The sequence below is a fragment of the Sebastes fasciatus genome, chromosome 4 (genome assembly GCF_043250625.1).
Source record: "Sebastes fasciatus isolate fSebFas1 chromosome 4, fSebFas1.pri, whole genome shotgun sequence".
In the NCBI taxonomy this organism is placed as follows: Eukaryota; Metazoa; Chordata; class Actinopteri; order Perciformes; family Sebastidae; genus Sebastes; species Sebastes fasciatus.
The window spans coordinates 2,084,659-2,111,607 of record NC_133798.1 but is presented as its reverse complement, the minus strand read 5'-3'; the positions used below and the strand labels follow the sequence as shown (position 1 = coordinate 2,111,607).

Sequence of the window (26,949 nt, the reverse complement as noted above, 5' to 3'; positions counted from 1 at the left end):
TTAAATAAATTAAAACAGAAAGCTAAACATTCAGAGTTTTTCACAGAGCTAAATGGTGGGAGAAAGATAAGGTCGATGGAAAAAACTCACGTTGATGTTTAGACCACAGACTGTTAGCAACGCGTCTCCACTTCCTCCCACTATAAGAAAGTGGAGCCAAAATATCCCGAATACGGGAGCTGCCATCTTGAGAGTTTGACCTCATTTGGAGCCAGAGTCTGTGCGGTAGTGATCGGGGATCCTACTGTTTGTTCCACCCGGTCGACAATTGAGCTACACCAGGTGGAAGAGATGCTCGCGACATAACGTGCAGCACCCAAAGTTGGGCTGCGGTCGAAAAGTAAAAAAATTACGTCCTAACGTCTTTTCCTAACCACTTCTCCTTGACCTGGATGGAAAACGTCATGAGGTCAAGGAAAGATGAGAAGGAGAATTCAGAAGGACTCAGGAAAAGACAACCGTGGTGTTCAGAGAATCTGACTGCTCTTTCACTAGACTCCGTCATTATGATGCGACGGCGGCGGATGTTAGTGACGTCAGTCTGCCGTGGTGAAACTACAATGTTCTGAAGATGGACTACAAACGACGCTGCTCCCCCCTGTGTGTTCTTAAATAGGTCTTTCAATGACAGACTGCTTCACCCACGGTGAGTTAAAGAGAGATACCACAGATCCTCCTGCTGCTGGAACACTCTATCAACAGATAATAAAGGATGATCTGACCTAACGTGGACAACCGGTGAAAAATATCACCTCATTACCAAGGTTGGAATTGAAATAAAAAAGGAATAAACTACAGGCTACCACAAAAGTTTATATGATAAATATTAAGTTATTTTTTTAGTTATCATCTGGTAGAACCATTAAATATATATTTCTTCCTACTACTAATTTTTATTTAAGTGGATTGTTTGTTTGCTATACCTTTACTGTGCATTTTATTTGTTATTTTGGTTTTGTTTTTTACTTATTTATCACTGTTTGAAATAGATAAAAGAAATAAAGTGAAAAGAAATGGTTGTCACTGTCAACTCATATTTATCAACCCCAATTAGTATAAGAGCGTATGAAAATGATATGCATGATAAGCATATAGTTTGTTATCATGAACGACAGAATGGTGCATCGATTTAAATGTTGCGGCCGCGAGGAATTGTGGGACAGCATTATCTCCTTTCCTTTGGTAAAGGATGCTCCAGTGTATCCTCTGCTAAAGGAGATAATAAAGGAAGCATTGAAGCTCCTTTCCTCAGCATTTAGGGAATTCAAACAGCTCTTATCATGGCTGCTACTGAGATACTGAGAGGGTCATTTCACTCCGTTAGGAACCTTCCTGAGCAAAAAAGGACTATTCAAACACAGCCTTGAGCTTTGCTTGAAGCAGTGAAACCATTTGGAAACTAGAATGGCACTCTGAGAGCGCAGACCTCCGCCAAGCGAGTATGATTGCCCCCCCCCCTCTCCGTTCAGCGTGCGCCATCATCCACGTGTATTTTAGTTTATGTTGAGATCAGCTGTTCGTAGCAGAGCATCGTAAAACACTTCATTCAAACTGGACAGAAACAAAGTAAAAGTCACCTAAACCGTCGTCGTTACTCTTTCCAACAATCACCAAGCGACGTACATGAAACCTGCCTTGGCGGAGGTCTGCGCTCTCCGAGTACACTTCTAGTTTTGTTATTTTCATTCATTAAAAGTCACCAGAATGCAGGAAACAAAGTCTCTGAATCTCGTTTTTTTTCTGGGGGAGGACCCCCTGCCTCCCTATTTTTGAGGTCTCAATGTTGACAAGTATGCGCTAGCACCATGGTAGCTGTTTGGCTAGAAAGACACAACTACTAACCATCTCTCTAAATATACATGATGTATGATCAAATTGATCAACTGTTCTATTGCACAGACTCTTGACAGTTATGGAAAGTTAAAGTGACATCTCTTCTCTCGTACAATTCCCGAGCCCCCGACTCCGCAACTACTTCACTCAGAGCAGCTGTCAATCACAGCTGTCAATCATGACGTCTCACCCCCCTTTATATAGCATCAAATAACTAATCAACACCAAACATATCAGAAAAAAAAAACTTAAACATACATCAGCACGATAAGAACGACCTAAAATGGCAAAGACATCTTGGGGAAAAATTATTAGTCGTATACTTTGACTTTTTATTTTGGCCCATATTGCATCCGCTATATAAGGGAGGGGGCGGGATTTATGAGCTATACTGCAGTCAGCCACTAGGGGGAGATCGGGACATTTTGGCTTCACTTTGGGGGAGCTGTCATGTCATCCATTTTTATACTAAGTCTAAGTTTGACCTTTGACGCTTATTTGCTTTCTTACCAAGAGTTAGATGAGAAGATCTTTACATATATATATATGTATATATATATATACATATATATATATATATACATATAGACATGAGAGTTCATGTCTATGTGCTAAATATGAAGCTAGAGCCAGGAGGCAGTTAGCCTAGGTTAGCATATAGACTGGGAACAGAGGTAAACGGCTTGCTTGGTTCTTTTTAAAATTCAAAAATGTTACTTAGTGAGCGTTAGAGGTGTACAAAAGTGCCATGTAACCTTTCCTCCTTTATGCTAAGCTAATCGCCTCTTGGCTCTAGCTCACACAGTAGCCTACAGCCAGGGTCTGAAAATAACTTTTTTCACTTCCTGCCACTGTGGCAGGTAAATATTTTTTTTTGTCTGCCACTCAGAAATTTCATCTGCCACTTTTGAAATCTCTGCGCTAAATGAAGGAAAAACAATTTAGATCTGTTGTCATTCAATGTCCGATATATTTTACATGAAAAACATTCTATACATGGTAAATTACAGTGTTCAAATTACACCATAGCTTTTGGCGGAGCCCTGTTTCTGGGGGGTGGGAGGGTACTGTAGCCTACACAGTACTGTACTGTACTTTGTTATTGCCATCTGTAGTGGTTATTTGCATAAAAACACACAATTCAAAAGATTAGGATTATTTAAATATAATATTTATAATCAGGTCATAATTCCCTTTCTATTATCTTTTTTATATTGCTGTGAAAAAAATAGCATTTGGTTGAAAAACAAGATTTCGCATAGGGCCCCCAAAAAGTTAGGACAGGCCCTGCTAGCTGGAACCGGCCCTGCTATCTCCGGCCCTGCTAGCTGGAACCGGCCCCGCTAGCTGGAACCGGCCCTGCTAGCTCCGGCCCTGCTAGCTGGAACCGGCCCCGCTTGCTGGAACCGGCCCTGCTAGCTCCGGCCCTGCTAGCTGGAACCGGCCCCGCTAGCTGGAACCGGTTCTGCTAGCTCCGGCCCTGCTAGCTGGAACCGACCCCGCTAACTGGAACCGGTCCTGCCAACTGGAACCGGCCCTGCTAGCAGGATCCGGTACCACTAGCTGGAACCGGCCCTGCTAGCTGCTCCTAGAGTTGGAGGAGCTGCTGGAGATGCTGCTGTCATGAGGAGAGACGCAGCATGTTGGTACGGACTAAATTAATTTATTGCAGCCTTGTTACCCAAAGGAGACAAAGAGAGGAGTAAGTAGGTAAATAAGTGGATAACACCAGTAACATGATCTGAGCTGTTGCAGAGTTTTGACTCCTCATAGTTAACGTAACATTATCGTCATCTCACTCATAGTAATTACAAACGTCGGCTGCTGACTCGTTAGCGAGCGTTAACTGGTAACGTTACCGTTAACATCGAACAGTCTAACGTTAATACTAGAAAGTTTACCTCATTGACTTGGGAATAATTCCCCGTTGATGCTGCAGCTGTCCTCACATCAGAGGCCGGCGGTATATGTTATTTGTGTGTGTGTACGTGCGGGACGGATCGGGCGCATACAGTGTGTATGCGTGTGTCATGTAGGTTCAATAATAACGGTGCGCTACACAAAACGTGCAGTCATTTTCATCACCGTTCCTTCTAATGTAACGGCTATTTTTCTTTCAACTCTCGTCCGAAATTCGTCCCAAAATTAATTTTCATCCTCCCCGATCATATTTTTTTTATGACGTCCTTAGCGTTTTCCCTGCCTGCCAAAGTGGCGGGTGGCCTGATGATTTTATCTGCCACTGCCAACTATTTACCCGCATTTGGCGAGTGGCAGGTGCTAATTTCAGACCCTGCCTACAGCACACAGACATGATAGTAGTATCAATCTTCATTTAAAGGTACAGTGTGTAGGATTTGGTGTCATCTAGTGGTGTGGTTGCAGACTGCAACCAACTGTGTACTGTGTCTATCTACTATGTACACATGAAGGGGTCATTATAAGCTCACTAAAACACAACCATTCTTAGATTCAGGTGATATACACTAATGAAAACATAGTTCTGAATATTATATTCCATTTCTGCTAATGGATCCCCCAAAATGTTACACTTTGTTTTTGGCAAGAAAGTGAAACATTTTTTTTAAACTATTTTCATAAAGAAAGAGAAAAAGAAAGGTGGAGTAATGTCAGGGGAAGTGAGGGCAAAACCAGCATGCTACCAGTAAACATTAATAATACAGCAGCTAAAACAGAAGAAAATGCTGTATGCTTGCGTCGTCTGTGTACGGCTGCTCTTGTAATATGTTGGAGCTTCCACTGACTCAGTCGACCATGCATCTAGAGAATCATATTTCTCACTTAGTCCCTAAGGGCACATGGGAGGACAAGTGCTTGTTATATGGTACCATTTGTCATTGTTGGGAAATGGGAACCTCCTTTACTCAATTAACCACACACATACACACACAGCATGTGCACATGCTGACCCCATTTATCAAGGCCTAATTTGAGGCCAACCAGACTGCAGTCGATAGTATTGACTGCCCTGTAGGAGCTGCAGGTTACAGTGTCTCTGAGCTCTTCAATGTCTTTGTCTCCAAATAATCTATGGCTGAGGAGACAGGGAGGCACATGCATGTAACAACTTGATAGATATCCAAAAGCAAATTGAATCTACCAAGTAGAGAAGCTGGGAAGTCAAAAATCATTAAATACACTATATCTCCACCAATAGAGCAAGAAATGACGGAACTATCCATTGGCATATATTCAATATACAAACGTTAACGTCTCAGGAAACGATGCAATGATTTAAGTGGTTGGTTGATTGACTGCACATTGAGCCAGATGGAGAACGGGATGGTTCATAACAAGGTAAGGACTGCGCAGTGAGTCTGCAGAGTTTCCTCCAGTAATGCTGCTTCATTTCCCTTTGAGTTCCAAAATACAAACAACCACTAACTAAAGTCTCATGAAACAAAGTTCTCACACTGAATTTGCCATGATATGGCAATTCACAATGGCAGGACACACTCTATGGAAACAATGGGGAGCCAAAGAACTAGGATCCCATTCGTATAAAATAATTAGTGCTGTCAATCGATTAAAATATTTAATCGCGATTAATCGCATGATTGTCTATAGTTAATCGCAAATTAATCACACATTTGTTATCTCTTCAAAATGTACCTTAAAGGGTGATTTGTCAAGTATTTAATACTCTTATCAACATGGGAGTGGGCAGATATGCTGCTTTATAAAAATGTATGTATATATTCATTATTGGAAATCAATTAACAACACAAAACAATGACTGATATTGTCCAGAAACCCTCACAGGTACTGCATTTAGCATACAAAATATGCTCAAATCATAACATGACAAACTTCAGACACCGATCAGACACACACAGGATACTCACACTGATGCCAGTTTATACCTGTTTAATATCCAGAACACCCACACACAGATAATAACCTTCAATTAAACTACTGTACTGGTGTAAACATCACAGTTGAATGGCCAATTCATTCTGAAATTCCCATTATTTTTCCACACGTATGCTTTGTATTTCCATTTCTGACTATAAATGGCCGACAAAATCGCTCACAAAAAGAGGTGAAAAGTCCACTTTTAATGATTTGCATGGCTCTAGGGATGAAAGTTGCAGGTCGGTCAATCTACCATTGTGGTCCAAACTGAAATACCTCAACAACTGTTGAATGGAGTGCCATTCATTTTGGTAAACACTAGGGCTGTCAATCGATTCAAATATTTAATTGTGATAATCGCATGTTTTTAATCTGTTCAAAATGTACCCTAAAGGCAAATTTGTCGAGTATTTTATACTTGTACCAACATGGGGATGGGCAAACATGCTTTCTTTATGCAAATATATGCATATATCTGTTATTGGAAATCAATTAACAACATAAAATAATGACAGATATTGATCCAGAAACCCTCACAGGTACTGCATTTAGCATAAAACATTATGCTCAAATCATAACATGGTAAACTGCAGCCCAACAGGCAACAACAGCTGTCAGTGTGTCAGTGTGCTGACTTGACTATGACTTGCCCAAAAACTGCATGTGATTATCATAAAGTGGGCATGTCTGTAAAGGGGAGACTCATGGGTACCCATAGAACCCATTTTTAGGTCAAGGGACCCCTTTGAAAATGGCCATGTCAGTTTTTCTTCACTAAAATTTAGCGATTTGATCTGGAGGTCAGAGGTCAACGGACCCCTTTGAAAATGGCCATGAAAGTTTGGAGCGTTATTCAGCCTCCTTTCACGACAAGCTAGTATGACTTGGTTGGTACTGATGGATTCCTGGGGTGTTTTAGTTTCATATGATACCAGTATCTTCACTCTAAAATTTGCAAGTTGCGTTAATGCGTTAAAGAAATTAGTGGCGTTAAAAACAAATTTGCGTTATTGCTGCGTTAACTTTGACAGCCCTAAAAATAATCATTTGTTAGGTCTATTTGTCACAGATCTAATGCCGCAGAAGCATCACGGGACTATAAAGCGTTCGTGAACCCGCAGAGGTACATATGGTTTCCAGAGAAGGATTTTAATCAGTGTTTAAGTCATTTATGGTGTGTGGATTATTTTATTTATTTATTTGACCTTTATTATAGTTTAGGAGATTAGATCTTTGGAGGAAGTACGAGGAAATATGATCAGCTTTGACCTGATAGCAGTGGGAGGGGACTGAAAGCTGCAGTCAAGACAAACACACTCTCACCAAACAACTGACTCCTCATTGGATCAAATGTTCAATTTTTTTTTTTTTTTACCTTTATTTAACCAGGTAAAATCAATTGAGAACCAATTCTCATTTACAATGATGACCTGGCCAAGAGGCAGTAGCACAGTCCACACAAGTGACACAAACAGCCCAGATACAATACAGTATGACAAACACATGAGAAAATGGCTAAAAACAGCATAGGTAAATTAATAAACACTATGTACAAAAAAAGGCGGATTACTGGATGTTCTTTGTAAAAATGGAAGAGAGAGAGAGAAGTGAGGGCTGGTCAGCAAGTACAGCAGTCAACTATGACTTGTTGCAGCTTTTGTTTGAACATGTTGAGAGAGGTGAGAGCTGTTAGTTTGAGCGTGTTTTGTAGTGAGTTCCAGTCATTTGCAGCGGCAAAATGAAAGGAGTTATGACCAAACACAGTACGGACTTTTGGAATGATGAGCCTAATGAAGTCACTGGATCTTAAACGGCGATTGCTGTCGGAAATGTGCAGAAGATTGGAGAGGTAGCGAGGGGTCATTCCCAAAATGGATTTGTAGACCAAGAGCAGCCAGTGTTGTAGCCGCCTGGTGTGAAGGGAGGGCCAATCCACCAATCTGTAAAGATCACAGTGGTGGGTGGTGAAGGGTGCACATGTGGCAAAACGGATTGCTGAGTGGTGGAGTGTGTCCAGTTTTCTGAGGGTGGTCTTTGATGCCATTTTATAAATTATATCGCCGTAGTCAAATAGAGGAAGGATGGTCATTTTCACAAGGGTGAATTTGGCAGTGTGTGAAGGAGGCCTTGTTTCGATACAGGAAACCCAGTCTAGCTTTGACTTTAGCCAGAAGGTTATTGATGTGTGTGTTAAATGAGAGAGATGAGTCCAACCAGAAGCCAAGGTATTTGTAGGAGCTGACAAACTCCAGCTCCGAGCCATCAGCACTGTAGATCTTGGGAGGGCTGGGGATGATGAGGTTTTTCCAGTCAAACAGCATACATTTGGACTTTTTGGAGTTGAGGAGCAGGTGGAGGTTGTGGAAAGACTGTTGGATGGAGGTGAGGCTTTGTTGAAGAGTGGACACAGCAGAGTGGAGTGAGGGACCAGCTGAATATATGATGGTGTCATCAGCATACAGATGAATCCAGGAATTTCCAGCAGCTTTGGCTACATCATTAATATAAATGGAGAACAAAATAGGGCCTAAGATGGAGCCTTGAGGCACACCTTTAGAGATGGTGAGAGGTTCAGACATGATGTTTTCGATCTTCACCCGCTGGACACGATCAGCCAGGTAGCTAGCAAACCAGTTGCAACATCTACTGGACAAGCCAATGCTGGTAAGTCTTTGCAGGAGCATGTTATGGTTGACCGAGTCAAAAGCCTTGGCTAGGTCTATAAAGGCAGCTACACAAGTCTGTTTGTTGTCCATGGCGGTGATGACGTCATCAAGGACCTTCAGTGTAGCGGTGGTACATCCGTGGCCTTTCCTAAACCCAGACTGCAGGTCAGACAAAATATGATTTAAGTCAATGAAGTGAATTAGTTGTTTATGTACCAGTTTCTCTATGACTTTGGCCAGACAGGGCAAAATGGAAATCGGCCTGTAGCAGTTCGGGTCAGAGCCAGAGCCTCCTTTAAAGAGGGGGAGAATCGTAGTCGATTTCCAGTCAAGGGGGAAAACAGACAGATGAAATGACAGTGAGGTGTAATGGTTTCAACATGAATCCACACAGAACAAGAGTCTGGTCATGGCGAGCTGGGGCTGGAGTTTATGACAGTAAAACTCACAAAAGGGATGTGCCAATTGCAAAACTATGAACACTAATCAATATGTCTAAAAGTATAGAGTAACGAGTTCAGGCACTGCAGACTGTTACGCCCGGGACACACAGGGAACGTCAGGAGCGCGTGGCGGCTGTATGGCGTGGTGGCTGCTTCATTCACGCGTCGGGTGTTCACACCAGCTGCATTTCAGCTGCGTGTCAGCTGGTTTCTGCTGCTGTCAGCTCTTTCTTTCTACATAGTTTGCCTTTTAATGGCCATTTAATTTTATTATAAATATCATTTATATTTATTTTAGACAGAGAAAGGTTAAGAAACGTGTGGTAATTTGTAAATAATAGTAATAATCCACAATTAAAACTCAGACTATATTCATTCATGGAGCTCTCCAAGTCACTGCATGTTCTACAACACATATTTCCGAATAAAAGCCTTGTGTTAACAAATGAAGGAATTCTCTCCAGAGAAAAAAACGCTTGAGGGCTTTTATTTTGAAATGAAAACAGGAAGTGTTGATTTAAACCCCATACTTTATCACTTCATGGAACTCTCTACGTCACTGCATGTTCCACAGCACTGACTGCTCATACTTCAAAATAAAAGCCTTGTGTTTACAAATGAAGGAATTCTGTCCACAGAAAAAATGCTTGAGGGCTTTTATTTTGAAATGTAAGCAGGAAGTGTTGATTAAGTATTTACTTTTTATTCATCTCCGTAACATATTCTACAGATAGACATCGAAACTGTAGTAATGTAGCTGATATGATGTTAATATACAATCAATAGATCACTTTCACTGTCTGTTGTTGCTGTGAACCGTGCGGCACGCGTCAAAAATAGGCGAGACCTCGAATCTCTAGAAAAGACGCAGCTGAGACACGTCTCCCGCGGGCAGTGTGGAAATAAAAAACAACACGCGCTGCTGATGTCCCCGGTGTGTTCCGGGCTTCCGACACTTCACAGGACTAATAATTAATTTTTCTATGAGTATTCAGCTCGTAAATATCTGTCCATTACAGTCCATTGCATATGGCCAGGGAAGGCTAGAGGCTCACTCTGTGCCAGGAGCCATAATTAATGCACACAGACTGGACCAGTGTCGGGTCCATGCTTGTTGTCCCAAGGGAGGTAGCCTAGTTCTGCTGGGGACAGTGGGTGGGAGAGAGAAAGAGAGAGAGAGAGAGAGAAAGAGAGAGAGAGAGGAGAAACTTCACGTTTCTTTACACCTTCCTTACCGATGCAGGGGACATAACCACAAACAAGACACTCGCACACATGCGCAAACACAAATCAGATAAAAGCAACACAAACTACAATTACATACGGTAAATGCCTTAGTCTGATAGTGTAACCAAGTTAGGGTCAATATCACTGAGAGCATAATTCAAGCATCACATCTAGATTCTTGGTCAATCATTTGATGTATTTGGTTAAGGTTTAATCTGATTTGATTTGGTGTTTGGCATTTATTCTCACAGAGAGAACAGAGAGCAAAAGAAACAACCTTTTTTTGTGACTGCAAGAAGCAGAACTTGATTTACGGTACAAGCGCAAACAGTTTCAGGGCGTTTTTTGCTCATGACACATTTTAATTACTGTGGCCTTGTTTTTCCACTGCAATATATTAGATAATTTGTTAACGCAAATTGTTTTAAAGCCACTAATTTCTTTAACGCATCTTGCGATTTTCAGGTTGTAGCGGCTCAGTTTTAAAGCTAGAGTGAAGATACTATTATCATATGAAACTACAAAACCTGATGAATACATTGGTACCAACCATGTCATACAAGCTTGAGAAGGGGGTTGAATAACTCTCCAAACGTATGCTACATTTTGGCGAGGAAAAACTGGCATGGCCATTTTCAAAGGGTTCCCTTTCATGTTCATGTTATAATTTGAGCATATTTTTTATGCTAAATGTAGTACCTGTGAGGGTTTCTGGACAATATCTATATAATAAAAATATACATACATTAGCATAAACAGAACCGAAGCATATCACACATGATTCAGTCAAGGACCATCGGAAATTTGAAAATCCAACGATATGCAATGTTTTTACAGTTTCTAGCTATGATAAACTGTGTGTTTTGGTGATTTCTTTTTTACAGAAAACATACCTTTTAAACCTACCAGTGGGTTGTGGGTTTCAGAGGTTAAAGGAAAAAATGCAATAGACACTCTCCATTCTCTCTAAGTATAAGCATTATTTAATCATCCTGTCATTTATTGAGTTACTACAAGGAACATTTAACGGGTTATGAAACAGTCTCAATTTAATACTGGTGCCTCTATATGACGTACATAAGCAAAAGAGACCATCGGCAAGAAAACTGGCTATTTCTATATACCGTAATTATTCTTAATACTTGTCATCACTGCCACCATAGACCTGCAGTTGGAGTTCCGGCGGGAGGTGGAGAGCTCTGCGCCCGGCAGCAGCGGCTCCTCCTCCAGCCAGGAGCAGAGCTTTGCCTCGCTGCTCCGCTGAGAGCCAACACTGACACTTCGCTGCTATATACCCAGGCTGTATTGCTGGACCCGCTGGAGGGAGGGGAGGCACGGGACCACCAGAACCAGGACAAAGCGGGGCAGACTGTCAGACCCTGCTGCAGCAAAATCAGAGGTTTTCTAAAGGGACTCTGGTGCTGAGAAACACGACCACTTTTGTCCACAGGGACCAAAATCAACACAAAATTAAAGTTCCTTGTAGTTACTTTGATCAAACTATTATTTTATATAATAGCAGTAAAAGTATTGATGAAAGATGAACAGATGCAGAGTTGGGAATGAAGATTGGAGGGTTTCAATTTAAGAACAATCAACACCAACAGCGACATGACTTCATATACTTGTGGACGTGTGTGTGTGTGTGTGTGTGTGTGTGTGTTCCTACTCTTACAGTAGAGCACAAATCCGTGCTAACCCAAGCCATCCAGAGTGGGAGAGGAAGTAGATAATGACAGTTCTCTCCACTCAGAGAGCTATGGTAACCCTCCTCAGGTTGGTCTCATGCACTGTTCCTATACAAAAAGTAATGCAGTATATTTTGTGTATATCCCACGAAATCAATTCATGTGAAAATAAAGTAATTGTGAACCAGGAAATATAAATTGCCATGAAGGGAGGAGGTTGAGGTGGATGGGTGGGTCATAAAATACTGGACTTTTGCCCTGGAGACTGGCGTTTGTGTCCCGTGTGAAGCCAGAAGTCAACGTTGATTTATTTGTCATGTAAGTTAGGTACTTAAACCTGCAGTAGGTAGAATGTTTTTGGCATCATTATGCAATAATTCCATAATAACCTCAGCCACTTTGGGACGAACTTCCCTCTCTTCAGCAAGCAAATAAATATCAGAATCAGAAATACTTTATTGATCCCCAGGGGGAAATTGAGGTCCATTTTGCTCCCATTCTAGAATATAAATATAAATATCTAGCCTGTGAAGGGAGACTTTGACCAATCACAGGTCATTTCAGAGAGAGACAGCGTTCCTATTGGCTGTGCTCCGGCTGGTGGGCGGTGCTTGGTATTTCCTAAACAGATCTCAACATGGCTGCCGGGTCACAAACTTTCTCATTTTACAGCTAAACCGTGCACTACAAGATGATTCTGAGAACATCTGAGGAGAGAAATAGGCATTAACGTAACAGAATATTGATTCATATTTGATCAGCTCTGCCTAGTTTGACCGTTTGATCAGAGTTTGCTGACAGCCGGCTCTCATAGACGGCAAGGCTCCAGCTCTGCTCTTATTAGTTGTTTACCTCCGCTCTGTGAAATCTTACAGATGTCATTAGGAGCATCGGAGGACACATGAGTTTTTTCAGTTTACCTGTCTCATGTACTACTGTCAGGATATAGCGACCGTTTTATAAAACCTTTTTTAATCATATTTGCTCCATTTCTGCCCACTGCAGCTTTAAGTTACGCCACTTCCGGAGTTATTTTAAACCAAATCAAGATCTTTTCCTAAACCTAACTAAGTACTTTTGTTGCCTAATCCTAACCCAGTCGATCTTTCCCTAAGCCTAACTAAGTTGTTTTCTTGCCTAAACTTAAGGAAGTTGTTTCCTGTGAAGATGGAAGTTTATTTTGAAAAGACTGTATGCATGTAGCGAGTGGAAATTGACACGTGTTGCTGGACATTTGTAGGAAAACAAACGAAAAAGGAAGAATTACTTTTTCGTAAGATATCATACGAACCGTTGTATGAGGATAGCCTACATTGCCCTGCTGAATGGATAGCTAACCTGGAGGTTAGAGAGACTACCAGTTGCAATGAATTAGATAATTGTTACCTACTGTACATTACGGTTATAATTTATTCATTAACTACATTGCAAACTTTGTTACTTGGTTACAAATAATACAGAAAAACACTTTAGATGCAGTAACAAGGAAAATGCCTTTTTACATCATTTAGAAACATTCTAAAAGAACAAAAGATAAAATATTCAAAAAAATATAAATTAGAACATATGTTATTCATTCATATTGCAAAAGTGTTGAGAACTGTATCTGAACTGAATCTTGCTTTGAAAGAGAAAGTATCCCAAAGTTGCTCAAGGTAAACACATTATATCCTGAGTTGGGGAAGTCCAGTAGTTTTTGCATTGCTGATTGCAGTCTGTGCTGGGTAGATGGATGATTAATAGGGGATTATATTTAGGAAGTGGACTCGTCAGACTTGGACGCAGGAGACAGGACAGCTATAGTTCATAAACTGGATGCCTCAGAGGAGGTTCTAACCCATTTATACTGACCTTATTTAGCTGAGAATGCTGTTGGAGGCGGGAAGGTGTTAAAACAATATTTGTGAACCAATAACATTTGTATGCGTGTGTGTGTGAGTGTGTGTGTGTGTGTGTGTGTGTGTGTGTGTGTGTGTGTGTGTCGAGAGTAGGGAGCCATCCCACCAGGGTCTTAGCAGTACTGTAGTTAGTGATAACAGGTCAGAGCTGGTTGAGTGCTGCTGACCCAGCTAACGATCATTTTCTGGCTTTGAACTTAATTACTTGATATGGAGCAGCTGTGTTGTTGGTGTAAGGTTCAAAGTCTCTCCCCGAAATCAGGCTGAGTAGTTGAGCCACGCTCAAGAAGCCAGGGGTAGGTTCCTGAAACACTCTTTCTGATATGCCCATTTTAGTCCTTTTGATACAATTTTCAGATCTTTCTTGAGGCTGGCCCACACTCAATTTTCAAATCTTCACAGATGTTGAAAATGTGAGAGAGCCCACACATAACAACATTATGTTAAATCTAACAGTTTTGTTCCTATAGTGTGTGGAGAGCAACGATTTGGCCAAAACAGCCACCAAACACTAACAGATTCATTCATGAACAACAACAGTCTAGACTAAAAAAAAGGAAATCTCACATAATCTCTTGCGATCAAACGTGACTTTAGTGTAAACAAACATGGAGGACGATGGGTAGGAAGAAGCAGCGATGTTAGTTTTTGCACTACTTTGTACTGAAAATTCACAAAGGATGGATGAAGTACAACACTTTAAAGAAACACTTGTGTTGTTGCAATACATCAACAAGTTGATCCTCCATTTCTGAGCTCCATCTTACTGCTACTATATGTTTAGCTTTTTGCATTAGCTCATGCATTAGCTCATGCATTAGCCGCGGCTGCCATGACGGTGGTTGTCCTTCAATCTTTGCCCAATTCCAAACCCCCCACTACACCCTCCCCCTACCCACTTCCACTCCGTTTGCGCGTTCGTGTGGAGGGTCCACCATATTAAGTGCCATTCCAACCAATTCACGGGGATTGGAAGAGGGTTATAAAACCCTCCAACAGCGAGCCTGCACCGATGCCGACTTAACCAGCTGCCTGTACTGACGACGAGCAAAGCCGTATTGTGTTCGTCATGACGTGTTCGCGACGAGAGGGTCGCCTCCTTACGCCTTCGGATTATGGGGGTGAAAACTCTGACTGTTGTCTCTGCATATGCACCGAACAGCAGTTCAGAGTATTCGACCTTCTTGGAGACCCAGAATGTAGTCCTGTATGGGGCTCCAGTAGGGGACTCCATAGTTCTGCTGGGAGACTTCAACACGCACGTGGGCAACAATGGAGGCACCTGGAGAGGCGTGATTGGGAGGAATGGCCTCCCTGATCTAAACCCGAGCGGTCGTTTGTTATTGGACTTCTGTGCTAGTCATGGACTGTCCGTAACGAACACCATGTTCGAACATAAGGATGCTCATAAGTGTACATGGTACCAGAGCACCCTAGGCCGAAGGTCGATGATAGATTTTGTGATCGTATCGTCTGATCTGAGGCCGCATGTTTTGGACACTTGGGTGAAGAGAGGGGCGGAGCTGTCAACTGATCACCATCTGGTGGTGAGTTGGGTCAGAGGGTGGGGGAAGACTCTGGACAGACCTGGTAAGCCCAAACGGGTAGCGCGGGTGAACATTGTGTTTTTCGATATTTAATTGATAACGAATATGATGGAGTTGGAACAGAGTGTAGGAGTGAGGCCCCTTGTGTATTCAAGGATGAATCTCCTCGCATTACGAGTGTTGACACATACAAACGCTGCCAGGCACCCTATGATGAACCCGGATGAACTGAAAAGACCATACCACGGGTGTAGGGCCAGTGCTAAGCTAAAGGCTAGACGTTGGAGATTCAAGCCCTTTCCGCAATCGATCGTCATGGGGAACGTCAACTCTCTGACCAACAAGTGCGATGAGTTCGCTGCGTTGGTGAAGAATCAGAGGAGTTATCGTGAGTGCAGTCTGATGTGTTACATAGAGACTTGGCTGAACAACAACACCCTGGACTCGGCTGTGGATATACCCGACTTCACTATGGTGCGGGCGGACAGGGGCTTGAAAGCGAGCAGTGAGAGGAAAGGCGGGGGGCTTGCTGTATTTGTCAACAACAAATGGTGTATTCTTTCTGTATTCTGTATATTCTTTATCTATATTTCTGGTGCATTATTGCACTATGCCTTTGTTATGTGAGCTGCTGGACACCTGAATTTCCCTCGGGATGAATAAATTATCTATCTATCTATCTATCTATCTATCTATCTATCTATCTATCTATCTATCTATCTATCTATCTATCCAGTAGGACTAGCTTCTATCTGCCTTGGAGCGGCAGAGCAGACACTAATAGCTTACCTCTAGTTCTGTAACTGTATAGTCAAACCTGCCATACTCATATTTCTATGGGAAGTAGAAGGAAAACAAGAGTCAGTCCAAACCTAGTATATGGCTGGACCGTGTACGATCAGTCTGTGAATTTGTGGCTAAATTGTTACACAAATAGTCAGTGGTCATGTCTATAATGTTAAATCCACTATACAGTATGTCCACAGCCTCGGTCCTTTCCACGCTTCCCATTTATTGTCTATGTAAGCAGCCGTGCTATGCATTTTGGTCGCGTGGCGGTGCAATTTGAGAGACGGGATGTAACGTTGGTCGCTTCTCATTTGCATAAAGTTGAGGTCCTACTTTATGCAAATAAGGGGCATCCAGGCCAGCGCGACTCGCCGCCTCTGGAAACCGTTGTCAATCCACAATAAAGGCAGAATTAGAGACTGCATGGCTTATTTCTTGCAAAAAGTTCGTGAACTATTTGCGTGGTATAAAAGAAGAAAGTTTCGAGCCTCCCAAACGAGCCACCATGTTGGTTCTGGTTTGAAAGCTGGGAGCAGCAACCCACGAGCAAAGAATGTATATTGATACTCTTTGCCTCGAGGGAAGGCCTTGGTCCAATCAGGTGCCTTGTGCCTAGTGTCACGTGGCAACCCAACAAGCGTCCAATGCTGGAAAGCGAGGCGATCACTTGCGCAGGTGAGTGGAACCGCTGACATGCACCCCTGAAAATGTAAACAAAGGACTGTTCCCGCCTTTTTATTTTAAAAGAGTCACGGCCATTGAGGAAACTCCCAACACTAGGCCAACCAATCGTGTAACTTCATCACTCAGTGACAGATTTTTGCGTTTGTAGGGCTGGCCCTCTGCGGACCAGCCAAAGACTGACCAAAGTCACTTAAACCATGTTTCAGGCTCACAGAGACTTGAGCTGTAGATAAAAAATGTATGTGTCCAGATGTAAATTTAGTTATTATAATATCAAGGTAATATCCCCTCAGCAATGATACAGTCACTATGATTGAGATGAATAATCAACAGCCTGCACTGAGGCCAAGGACAAATATAGCTTTTTCCATTCCACCGTCCAAACAGTTCAACAAAGAGAAAGCACAACAAACATTGAATTCTGGCCTCATTCTTTATGTAAATAGTTTACAGCCTCAAAACTTAGCTGAACATTGTATCCTCGGCCTTGACTCACTTGAGCATCTGTTCTTTCAAAAGGTCTTATGTTCAGCAGTACATTTTGTAATAAAAGGATTAGACACAAGGGATAGAGTCTTTTCCAAGGCTGAATATCAATTGCATAAGAAGACAGCAAAGTGTTCAATCTATTACTGAGTCATGTATTCCTACAACCCTCAGTAGTAGTGACTTCATAAGTTTCTTTAATGATAAAATCCGAACTATTAGAGACTTAATTAATCACCTCCCACCCTCAACTGGTACCGATTCATCCTCAAACTTAGGAACCTTAGAAACAGCTGTACAACCTGATATATATTTAGACTGATTTTCTCCTATTGACCTCCACAAATTGACTTCAGTGATCTCCTCATCTACCTGTCTCCTAGACCCCATCCCAACTAGACTGCTTAAAGAAGTATTACCTTTAGTTAGCACCTCTTTACTGGATATGATCAATGTGTCTTTACTAACAGGCTATGTACCACAGTCCTTTAAAGTAGCTGTAATTAAACCTCTTCTTAAAAAGCCCACTCTTGATCCAGAGGTCCTAGCCAACTATAGACCTATATCTAACCTTCCCTTTACCTCTAAGATCCTTCAGAAAGCAGTCGCCAGTCAACTGTGTGACTTTCTATAGAACTATAATTTATTTGAGGATTATCAGTCAGGATTTAGAGTGCACCATAGCACAGAGACAGCACTAGTGAAAATTACAAATGACCTTCTAATTGCATCGGACAAAGGATTTGTCTCTGTACTTGTCTTGTTAGATCTTAGTGCTGCTTTTGACACAATTGACCATGACATCTTATTACAGAGACTGGAACATTTAATTGGCATTAAAGGGACTGCACTAAGTTGGCTTAAGTCCTATTTATCAGACTGATCTCAGTTTGTACATGTTAACGATGAATCCTCTCTGCACGCCAAAGTTAGTCACGGAGTTCCACAGGTTTTGTACTTGGAGCAATTCTATTCACCTTATATATGCTTCCCTTAGGCAATGTTATTAGAAAACCCTCCAAAAAACGTTCATTGTTATGCAGATGATACCCAATTATATCTATCGATCAAGCCAGACGAAACAAACCAGTTAACTAAACTTCAAGCATGCCTTAAGGACATAAAAACCTGGATGACCTGCAATTTCATGATGTTAAACTCAGACAAAACTGAAGTTATTGTACTTGGCCCTGAACGCCTCCGAAACAAATTATCTAATGATATAGTTACTCTAGATGGCATTGCCCTGGCCTCCAGCACCACCGTAAGGAATCTGGGAGTTATCTTTGATCAGGATATGTCCTTTAACTCCCACATAAAACAAACCTCAAGGACTGCCTTCTTTCATCTACGTAACATTGTGAAGATCAGACACACCCTGTCTCAAAATGATGCAGAAAAATTAGTCCATGCATTTGTTACTTCTAGACTAGATTACTGCAACTCCTTATTATCAGGCTGCTCCAATAAGTCTCTTAAGACTCTCCAGTTGATCCAGAATGCTGCAGCACGTGTACTGACAAGAACTAGAAAAATAGATCATATTACTCCTGTATTAGCTTCTCTACACTGGCTCCCTGTAAAATCAAGAAAAGAATTTAAAATCGTCCTCCTCACCTACAAAGCGCTAAACGGTCAGACACCATCATATCTTAAAGAGCTCATAATACCCTATTACCCCATTAGAGCACTACGCTCCCAGAATGCAGGGTTACTTGAGGTTCCTAGAGTCTCCAAAAGTAGAATGGGAGCCAGAGCCTTCAGCTATCAAGCTCCTCTTCTGTGGAACCAGCTCCCAGTTTCAGTCTGGGAGGCAGACACCGTCTCTACATTTAAGAGTAGGCTAAAGACTTTCCTCTTTGATAACGCTTATAGTTAGGGCTGGCCCAAGTCTGGCTCAGGCTGCCTTGGACCAGCCCCTAGTTCTGCTGCTATAGGCCTAGACTGCCGAGGGACTTCCTATGACACACTGAGCTCCTTTCTCCTTCTGTATATATTCATGTCCCAATCATGCATGTTACTAACTTGATTTCTTCCCCGGAGTCTTTGTGCTTTCTCGTCTCGCAGGTATCCATGGATCGGTATTACACCTGGATCGGGGTTACACCTGGATTGTGGTTGCATCTGCTGCAGCGTCTGCTGCCTGCTTGATTACCACTGCTACCATCATTATTATCAGCCTTTTTATTATTAGCAGTAATAGTTATATTTTTCTATTATTATTACAGCTATCAATTCCGATAGTTGTATTATCACTGTTTTACATCCACTGCTATTGATTTTTGTTATTAGTCCTACTTGTATTGGTTCTTACAGCTGCTGTACATCTCTCTCTCTCTCTCCCTCTCTCTCTCTTAACTCAACCGGTCGAGGCAGATGGCCGCCCCCCCCAGAGCCCGGTTCTGCTCTAGGTTTCTACCCGCTAAACGGGGAGTTTTTCCTGGCCACAGCGCACTCCGGTGCAATACTCTTGGTGGGATCTCTTTTTGGGTCTCTAAGCTATAGAGTACGGTCTAAGACCTGCTCTATATAAAAAGTGTCTCGAGATAACTTCTGTTATGATTTGACGCTATATAAAATTAAATTGAATTGAATTGAATTACAGTATTAGTACAAAATAACTTTACTGAAGGAGCAAAGCTTCACGATGATGCTTAAGAAACACATAACTGAATAAGAAGTTTATCTACAGGAGAATATTAGAAAGCAATACATTATGACTGAGAGCCTTAGGCTACTGCATTATATTCCATTATATTTTGAATTGTCACCTGGTGCCTGACTTTTGTGTTTTTCTTTATATAAATAAAGACATTTCCACCATAACATGATGCAGAAGAGGCAGAAATGTGTGCATAACAATTCACCAGAGCACAAGAAATTATTAGTATTATTTATGTATTCCATAAACTGATTATTTGTGATCATGCTCATAAGCACAGTGTACTGTCCACTGACACTGTTGGCCCATAAACCGGGAAAGAAGAGTTTCTATCCCAAACTGAGACACACCAGACTTCAATCATCACTCTACAAGACTGGCGAACCATGAAGAATTCCCTCGCAGGAGGATCTAACTTTCTTACTGAGTTACTCAGTGTACCAACGCTGTAGATTTATCCAAGTGAATAATGTAATATAGACAGTGTCGCTGTATCTCTGTCAAACCAACCCCAGTCTGATGTCAGTGTAGATCTGGGTCACTACCCCCTAGTGTTTCCTACTGCTTTCATTAAACATTAACCGTGTCTAAGTATATTTCTATGTCTCTGCCTCTTGAAACCGCAGATTAGTTCCACTTGGAGGGGAAATGAGATACAAGTCCATTGATATATCTCCTTCCCCCTGCTGTTAAAACAGGGTTTTTTGCTCTTTTTGATTGTTTGAGCACATTCTGGCCAGACTGAAGAAAGGGCGTGGGATTTAGGCTGGTATGGATACTGCTGGTCTAACAGCTCTACAAATGTATCCAACTGCAAACATGCTGCACCATTTTAGTCAGTTGCTCACTATTAACAACCTACCGTGGTACTGACAGTAACAAATGGAAAGCTTTAATAAGAAATGTAGCATCAGTGGCGTCAGAGAGAAAGTCACGTAGTGATAGAATGTAAGGAAATGGATAAAAGTAGATATCTCACCGAGGTTACATATTGTATGTCCCGGCACAGTTTTGTCTCCCGGGGAAAGTCGGCAAGATCCAGGAAGTTGTCCACCACCACTTGGCCAATCAAGTCATGGCGAGAGAACCTGTCAAAGTCGTAGACGCTGAAGTGCAGCTTACGGCTCGGCAGCTCGGGGTAAGCCACAGGAAAGAGAAACACCTCATCGAACACTGGGTTGAGTGTCTTGCGGTGCACCTTGGTCTGGTGCTTGGTTTTGCGGTCAGGCAGCAGGTAGATCTTGACGTAAGGATCGGAGGTCCCTGAGAAGTCCTTGGCGGGAAGGTCCTGGGCCTTGTGGATCTTCACGATCAGCTGCTCCAGGTCAAAGTCAAACTTCAGGACGAAGAGGAGACGCCCGCAGCTGTCGGAGCGACGACCGTCTTCTGCGTCCACCGATCGCTGCTTGTAGAGTTCTGGTTTGATTCGGCCCAAACCAGATAGTGACTCTTGGCGCTGGAACTGAGCAGGGTTGAAGTCCGGATTGGACAAGTTCATTTGACGACGGATGGAGTTGTGCCTGTAATAAAGTGTAAAATTTGGACATGTAAGGTCATTCAAACCATTTTAACGGATATTTGTTCAGTCTTGCTGTGACGCAACTGCTGACGCCACTGTGTTCCCTTAAGCCTGATGATTTACTTTATATGTTTTCAACTTTGTGAAAAGGTATCTCTGAACCCAGAGGTCTATGTGTCTGTGACAGTGTAACTGTGTGTGTCCATTTGTGTATAATCTGCCAAACACCAAAAGTTGGACAGTAGCTTTGGGGATCGATGTGTACCGACCGTACAGACGAAGTAGGCTCAGTTATCTGTCTCTGGACCCTGTCCCTGGCCAGAGTGTGGACCTGGTTTTTCTCCACCTTGGTCTGGGTCTCCAGTGGGATGTCAGGTGACGTGTGGCTTATCTTAAGGCCTGACTCTGGGACAGCCACAGCAAAGGGGGGTCCGGAAGGCTCCTTCACACAGCCATCCTCGCTGTACTCCCTCTCCTCCCCGTCCACCTGTACAACAGACATCAGTGGGAATCCTATTAGAGAAATGCTAATCTGAGGAGTTGTAAAATCTTGAAAAAAAGTTTAATTTCAATTCAAACATTTAAAACTCAACATAAATGCCAAATATACATTAATTCCCATTTTTCATAAACCAAATAAAATAGCATCTTGACTTGGTTTCCATATTTTGCTTTTCTGTTTAATGCTATAAGGCCTACTACTTTTTGATAGTTACAGAAATGAAAATAAGCAACAGTGCATATAAAGAGTGGAAACGGCCCACGGGACGAGCCATCAGGGACTGTGCAGGGCAACTGGCGGAAGTCCTTGCTGACATCTTCAACAGATCTCTTTCACAGGCAGTCATCCCTACATGCTTCAAGTCTACCACCATCATACCAATGCCTAAGAAGTCACCCGTGTCCTGCCACAACGACTACCGTCCAATTGCACTGACCCCCATCATCATGAAAAGCTTTGAGAGGCTGGACAGATCATAGGAACTGCTCTCCCATCCATCGAGGACATCTACGATGCTCTGTTCACTCGGAGGGCCACCAGCATCGTGAAAGACCCCACACAGCCATCCCACATCCAATTCACCCTTCTACCCTCTGGCAGGAGATACCAGAGCATCCGTGCTGTAAGGCTCTCAACAGTCTGAACACTAAAGCCCCCACACTATGACTGTCTGACCTACTTCCCGGAACACTCAATACTTCCACACAATGACTTCTGTTCTCCAGAGTCAAGTGTACCTGGGACAACCTGCAACTGCTGCTGATAAATCTGTTTAGTGCTAAATGACTCAGCCAGTGTCAGGTGTGTCTGTGTTGTCTAGTTAAGTGTATAAAATGTTTAATGTGTACAGTGATGTACAGTATATAATGTTTAATGTGTACAGTGGTGTCTGTTGTACAGTACGTTTGCTCAGAGTTTCATTGCCTATTGCACTTTATATTACACTGCACAGGTCTTTACTTAGTATATTGCACATATCTGACCTAGTGCTCTTGTCAAATACTTATTACTTAGTACTTGTTGTCAGGTCCTCAATATCTGCGCTATTTATTATTGTTTTTATTGTTCTATGTGGCACTGTGGTCCCTGTGAAATGCAATTTTGTTCCCCTGTATGCAAGACTCATGCATATGAGGAAATGACAATAAAAGCAGTCTAAGGCCCTGTTCACACCTGGTATTAACATGGGTCTTCAGGGATCGGATCACAAGTGGACAGCTTTAAGTACGTCTGTTCACATCTGGCATTAGAATGCGTCTTCTCATGCGTCTTCAGTGGCCACTTTTGATCAGATCTCACTTCCCCGCCCCATATGCAAATAAACACGTAGTAAACACACGGTCAATACAGCAGCCGTTGTGATGTTATATTACATGAATGTCAGTAGTAATATCCTACATATTCGTTAATTCTGGTACATATCCTACATATTCGTTAATTCTGGTACATTGTATTAACATCAAAATAAAAGGTTATTGTACCGGCGGTCCCCGGAGACCTCGGTGCCGGCACCGGCGGCACCGAGAGCCAGGGAGGACAGAAAACGGGGTCAGACGGTCGGGTATCAGCTCCACGCAAAGCAGCGGAACAAAAACACTGACACATCTCCGACAGTATGATAATAATGCACAATGTGTGCCGAGTCCACATACAGTAGAGCACAGAGGATGTTTCAATGCTGACAAGCGCCCGTGTCTGTCTGTCTGTCTGTTCACCTGAGGGGCGCGGTGATCCCGCGGATCCCAGCTGGACATCAGATGAGTAGGCGGTCCTTAATGTGGCCCAGGACGCATTCGCGTACACACTGCTAAAAGAATGTGGCCATATGTGACCCAGACCACCTCTGAATGTGGTCTGAAAGATCCGATCTCAATGCGTCCTCAATGCGTCTTGAGTGTGTTCACACCTGTACTTAAAGCTGTCTACTTGTGATCACTGAGGATGCATGTTAATACCAGGTGTTTAAGCAAATGCCCAACTTTACAACAGAAATAATTCTGTTTTACAACCTGGGAAAAATAAAGGTTTTGGTCTCTACAGCTAATATCCCCTTCATTGCAGCTGTACCCGGGGGGAATTTTTATATAACTCACCCCTTTATGTTATATTAAGCCTTAAAGTTAAGCATAATTAAGGCTGCTTTGAGTGACAGGTGGGTGCTGTCACAGGTCGCCAGTCGCTAGCTGTCTGCTCTGCTGCATCACTCTCAGCTCCAACACTGCTCCACCTCTTTGCCAATTTTTGGATCAGCCGAGTGTTAGGTGGAGTCGGCACTGCCAAGATGGCAGAAGTGAAGGCCAATTGATCGTTCAATTGCAACATCAATGCCCATCAACAAAGCTACGCTTCAGCCATTTTGGACTGAAAATGACTATCGGACGCCAGTAAAATGACCGCCTATAAAGTACCATACGAAAGTAAAACAAAATTATTTTTATTCTATTGTCATGTTTAATGTCTCTACTGAAATATCCTGTGCTGAACAATACAATTATAAATATGCATACTATTATAACTATTTACTGACTTACTTATTTATTTATTATTTATTTATTAAACGTTTTTGCCCGGCTGTGTCCCAGAGGAGCCTAAAGTGAGCGAGAAAAATCCAGCACACAGATTTTGAGAGCAATATCAAACTTTTTCATGCCAAGGATCCAAGATCAATGTACAATAAACCACAGACCATGGATGTAGAAGAGGTTGTGTCCTGTGCTTTTGCCCTGCGTGTTAGTTAATAGCCTACAACTCCATTAAATTCTGTTTATGTCATGCTACTAGCACTACTAGCTACTGGCCGATAGCCGGTTGTTTGGGAACAGAGACGTTAATACATGCACCACGGTACAGTCTTACAGCATACAGCTCATGGGTGTATTAGAAGATTATAAAAGTGATAAATTACAGCCAGCTGCATACAGCTAGCAGGAAGCTGGCAGAACCGGATATGTCATATGAGCGTTCAGGGCAGATGCCCGTTCATTATGCTGAGGAAAAGAACTCTGGATTTGGCTATTAGTGAATTTTATATCTTTTAGGAGATAATGATTTAAATGAGGACTATTTAAGTGTTCGTACTGGGAAGTTGATTTACCTAAAAAAATGATTCTCTGATTTACAGACATCTCTTTATACGTCCATGGCCATGGACTGATTGGCGTTTTCAGTCCAAAATGGCGGCAGTGCTACCGCAGCGCCATCTAGCAGCTGTTGTCAAAAAAGCACCGGAGTTTTGTCTCTGCTTCTATACTCTTTTCCCACATTGAGCTTCACAAGGGCTCTTCAGAACCTATAGGTGATGTCACGGAGATTATGTCCATATTTTATACAGTCTATAATCTACACTCAGTTCACATTAAGAAAATATATATGAGTCATATAGCAAACCAAATGTTGCTCACCGTACCAATCCTTTCTTTTTTTAATATGAGCGTCTCCTCCTTACCTCTGTGAGGACGGGCTGTTGGTCTCCTCCCAGGAAGTGCGCCCCCTTGAGGAGGTCTGGGAGGAAGCGGCCACTCAGTGGCACCCAGCATAACTTCCATGAGACAAAGAGAGAGACGCTGAAGAGAGCCAGACCACAGGTGGTCACCAGCAGGGACAACAGGCTCACCGATACATCTAGAGATGGATGAGAGAGAGAGAAGGGGGGACTCGATGAACAGTGAACACAGCCTTGCCAGTGAAAAATGCTGACACAGACAAACCTGGCTCCCCAGGGAGGACAGACTGTGTTTATTCAGAATGCTAAATGAGAAGGAAAAACTATTACATTTTCACTATAGGCAAAAGTTAGAGAACTAAACCCAAGTAAATTTCATTTGATGCATTTGACCCACTATGTTGTATACTGTACATCAGGGGTTCTCAGGAACCCCTTAAAGGGGAGAACATTTTCCAAGGGCCCCCTCATAATCGTAATACCAATTAAGCATGAGGCTTACTCCCACAAAAATCATGACCCCAACACTGTCTCACCAGAAAAAGAAGAAATGGTATATTGGCTAGGAAACTTATCAGAGGAGTTCCAACTTGAAGTTGGAAAATGGGAAAAGTTTATTAAGATAAACATGTCTGACGCTATACCACCCTCAGATCCACTCCACTGTATGTTGCAGTACTTTTTAGAACCAGAGGCAGCAGACCCAGAGCAGTGGTTGAAAAACCAGCCGCCGACAGTAGCCATAAGCTCAGGGGCTATTTATCTACGGAAGCAGGGAGCAGCCATGGTGGTGCAAGACTACTGTTACCTGAAGGATCAATTTAAGATTAAAAATAGTGTACCACACATAATATGTGAATATGTGAATCCAGGCTATGAACCAAAACAGTTAGGCCCTATCGTGAAAAAATTACATCAAAATAATGATTTCAGCAGCAGGGGAAGGAGTTCCTCAAGTGGTACACCTCCGTCTTAACAGTCAGCTCAACCAGTCAAGGACAACGCTGTTAGAAGAGATGTATGAAAATGTGCCTGTGAAGCTATGGTCAACCTATGACACGGACGTAGGGTTGATCACCTCCGCCCAGTCATCCTCCTTGGGTTAATCAATATCCACTCAAAAAAGAGGCAGAGGAAGGAATAGCCAAAACAATTGAGGGCTTGCTGGAGGCAAAAGTACTTGTTTATGATCCCTTTCCTGTCAGCAATACCCCTATACTCCCTGTACTTAAATTGGATAAAAGTAAGTATAGGTTGGTGCATGACCTCCGAGCAGTAAATTAAGTCATTGAGGACTTCGACGCTGAGGTCCCAAACCCTCACACGCTCCTGTCAAACGTCCCGCCCAACGCGGCCTACTTCACTGTCATAGGTTTGTGTTAGATGAAGCATTCGCCACATATTTTCAACAAAATATTGAAGGAGGATCTGGCCAATCTGCCTGAAAAATTAAGTAGCACTGTTTTACAGTATGTTGATGACTTGATTGTATGCTCTGCCTCCCTGGAGCAGTGCCATAAAGATTCACAGACGGTCTTAACATTACTGGCGGAGCGAGGACACAATGTCTCAAAACAGAAATTGCAATTATGTAGCAGCCAAGTTGAGTATTTAAGGCCAGTGATACAGCAAGGGAAAAAGAGCATCTCTCCATCCCAATTGGAGGGTGTGTCCAAGGCCTCAAAAC

The 26,949-nt window shown here is 42.5% G+C and overlaps 1 protein-coding gene and 1 long non-coding RNA gene across 4 annotated transcripts in view; one reads left to right on the top strand and one right to left on the bottom strand.

The window, feature by feature from the left end:
- Positions 1-26,949, top strand: part of LOC141766939 (uncharacterized) — a 282,348-nt gene that overhangs the window by 50,617 nt on the left and 204,782 nt on the right. The gene's annotated exons all lie outside the window — the stretch shown is intronic.
- LOC141766928 (synaptotagmin-9-like) overlaps positions 1-26,949 on the bottom strand; it is an 84,362-nt gene that overhangs the window by 31,432 nt on the left and 25,981 nt on the right. For all 3 annotated transcript variants that reach the window (XM_074634138.1, XM_074634141.1, XM_074634140.1), the window contains exons 2-4: positions 25,266-25,441; positions 21,588-21,805; positions 20,779-21,319 (exon numbers count right to left, since the gene is read on the bottom strand). In XM_074634138.1, the coding sequence (XP_074490239.1) occupies positions 20,779-21,319; positions 21,588-21,805; positions 25,266-25,441 (935 nt within the window). The remainder of the gene's footprint in view (positions 1-20,778; positions 21,320-21,587; positions 21,806-25,265; positions 25,442-26,949) is intronic.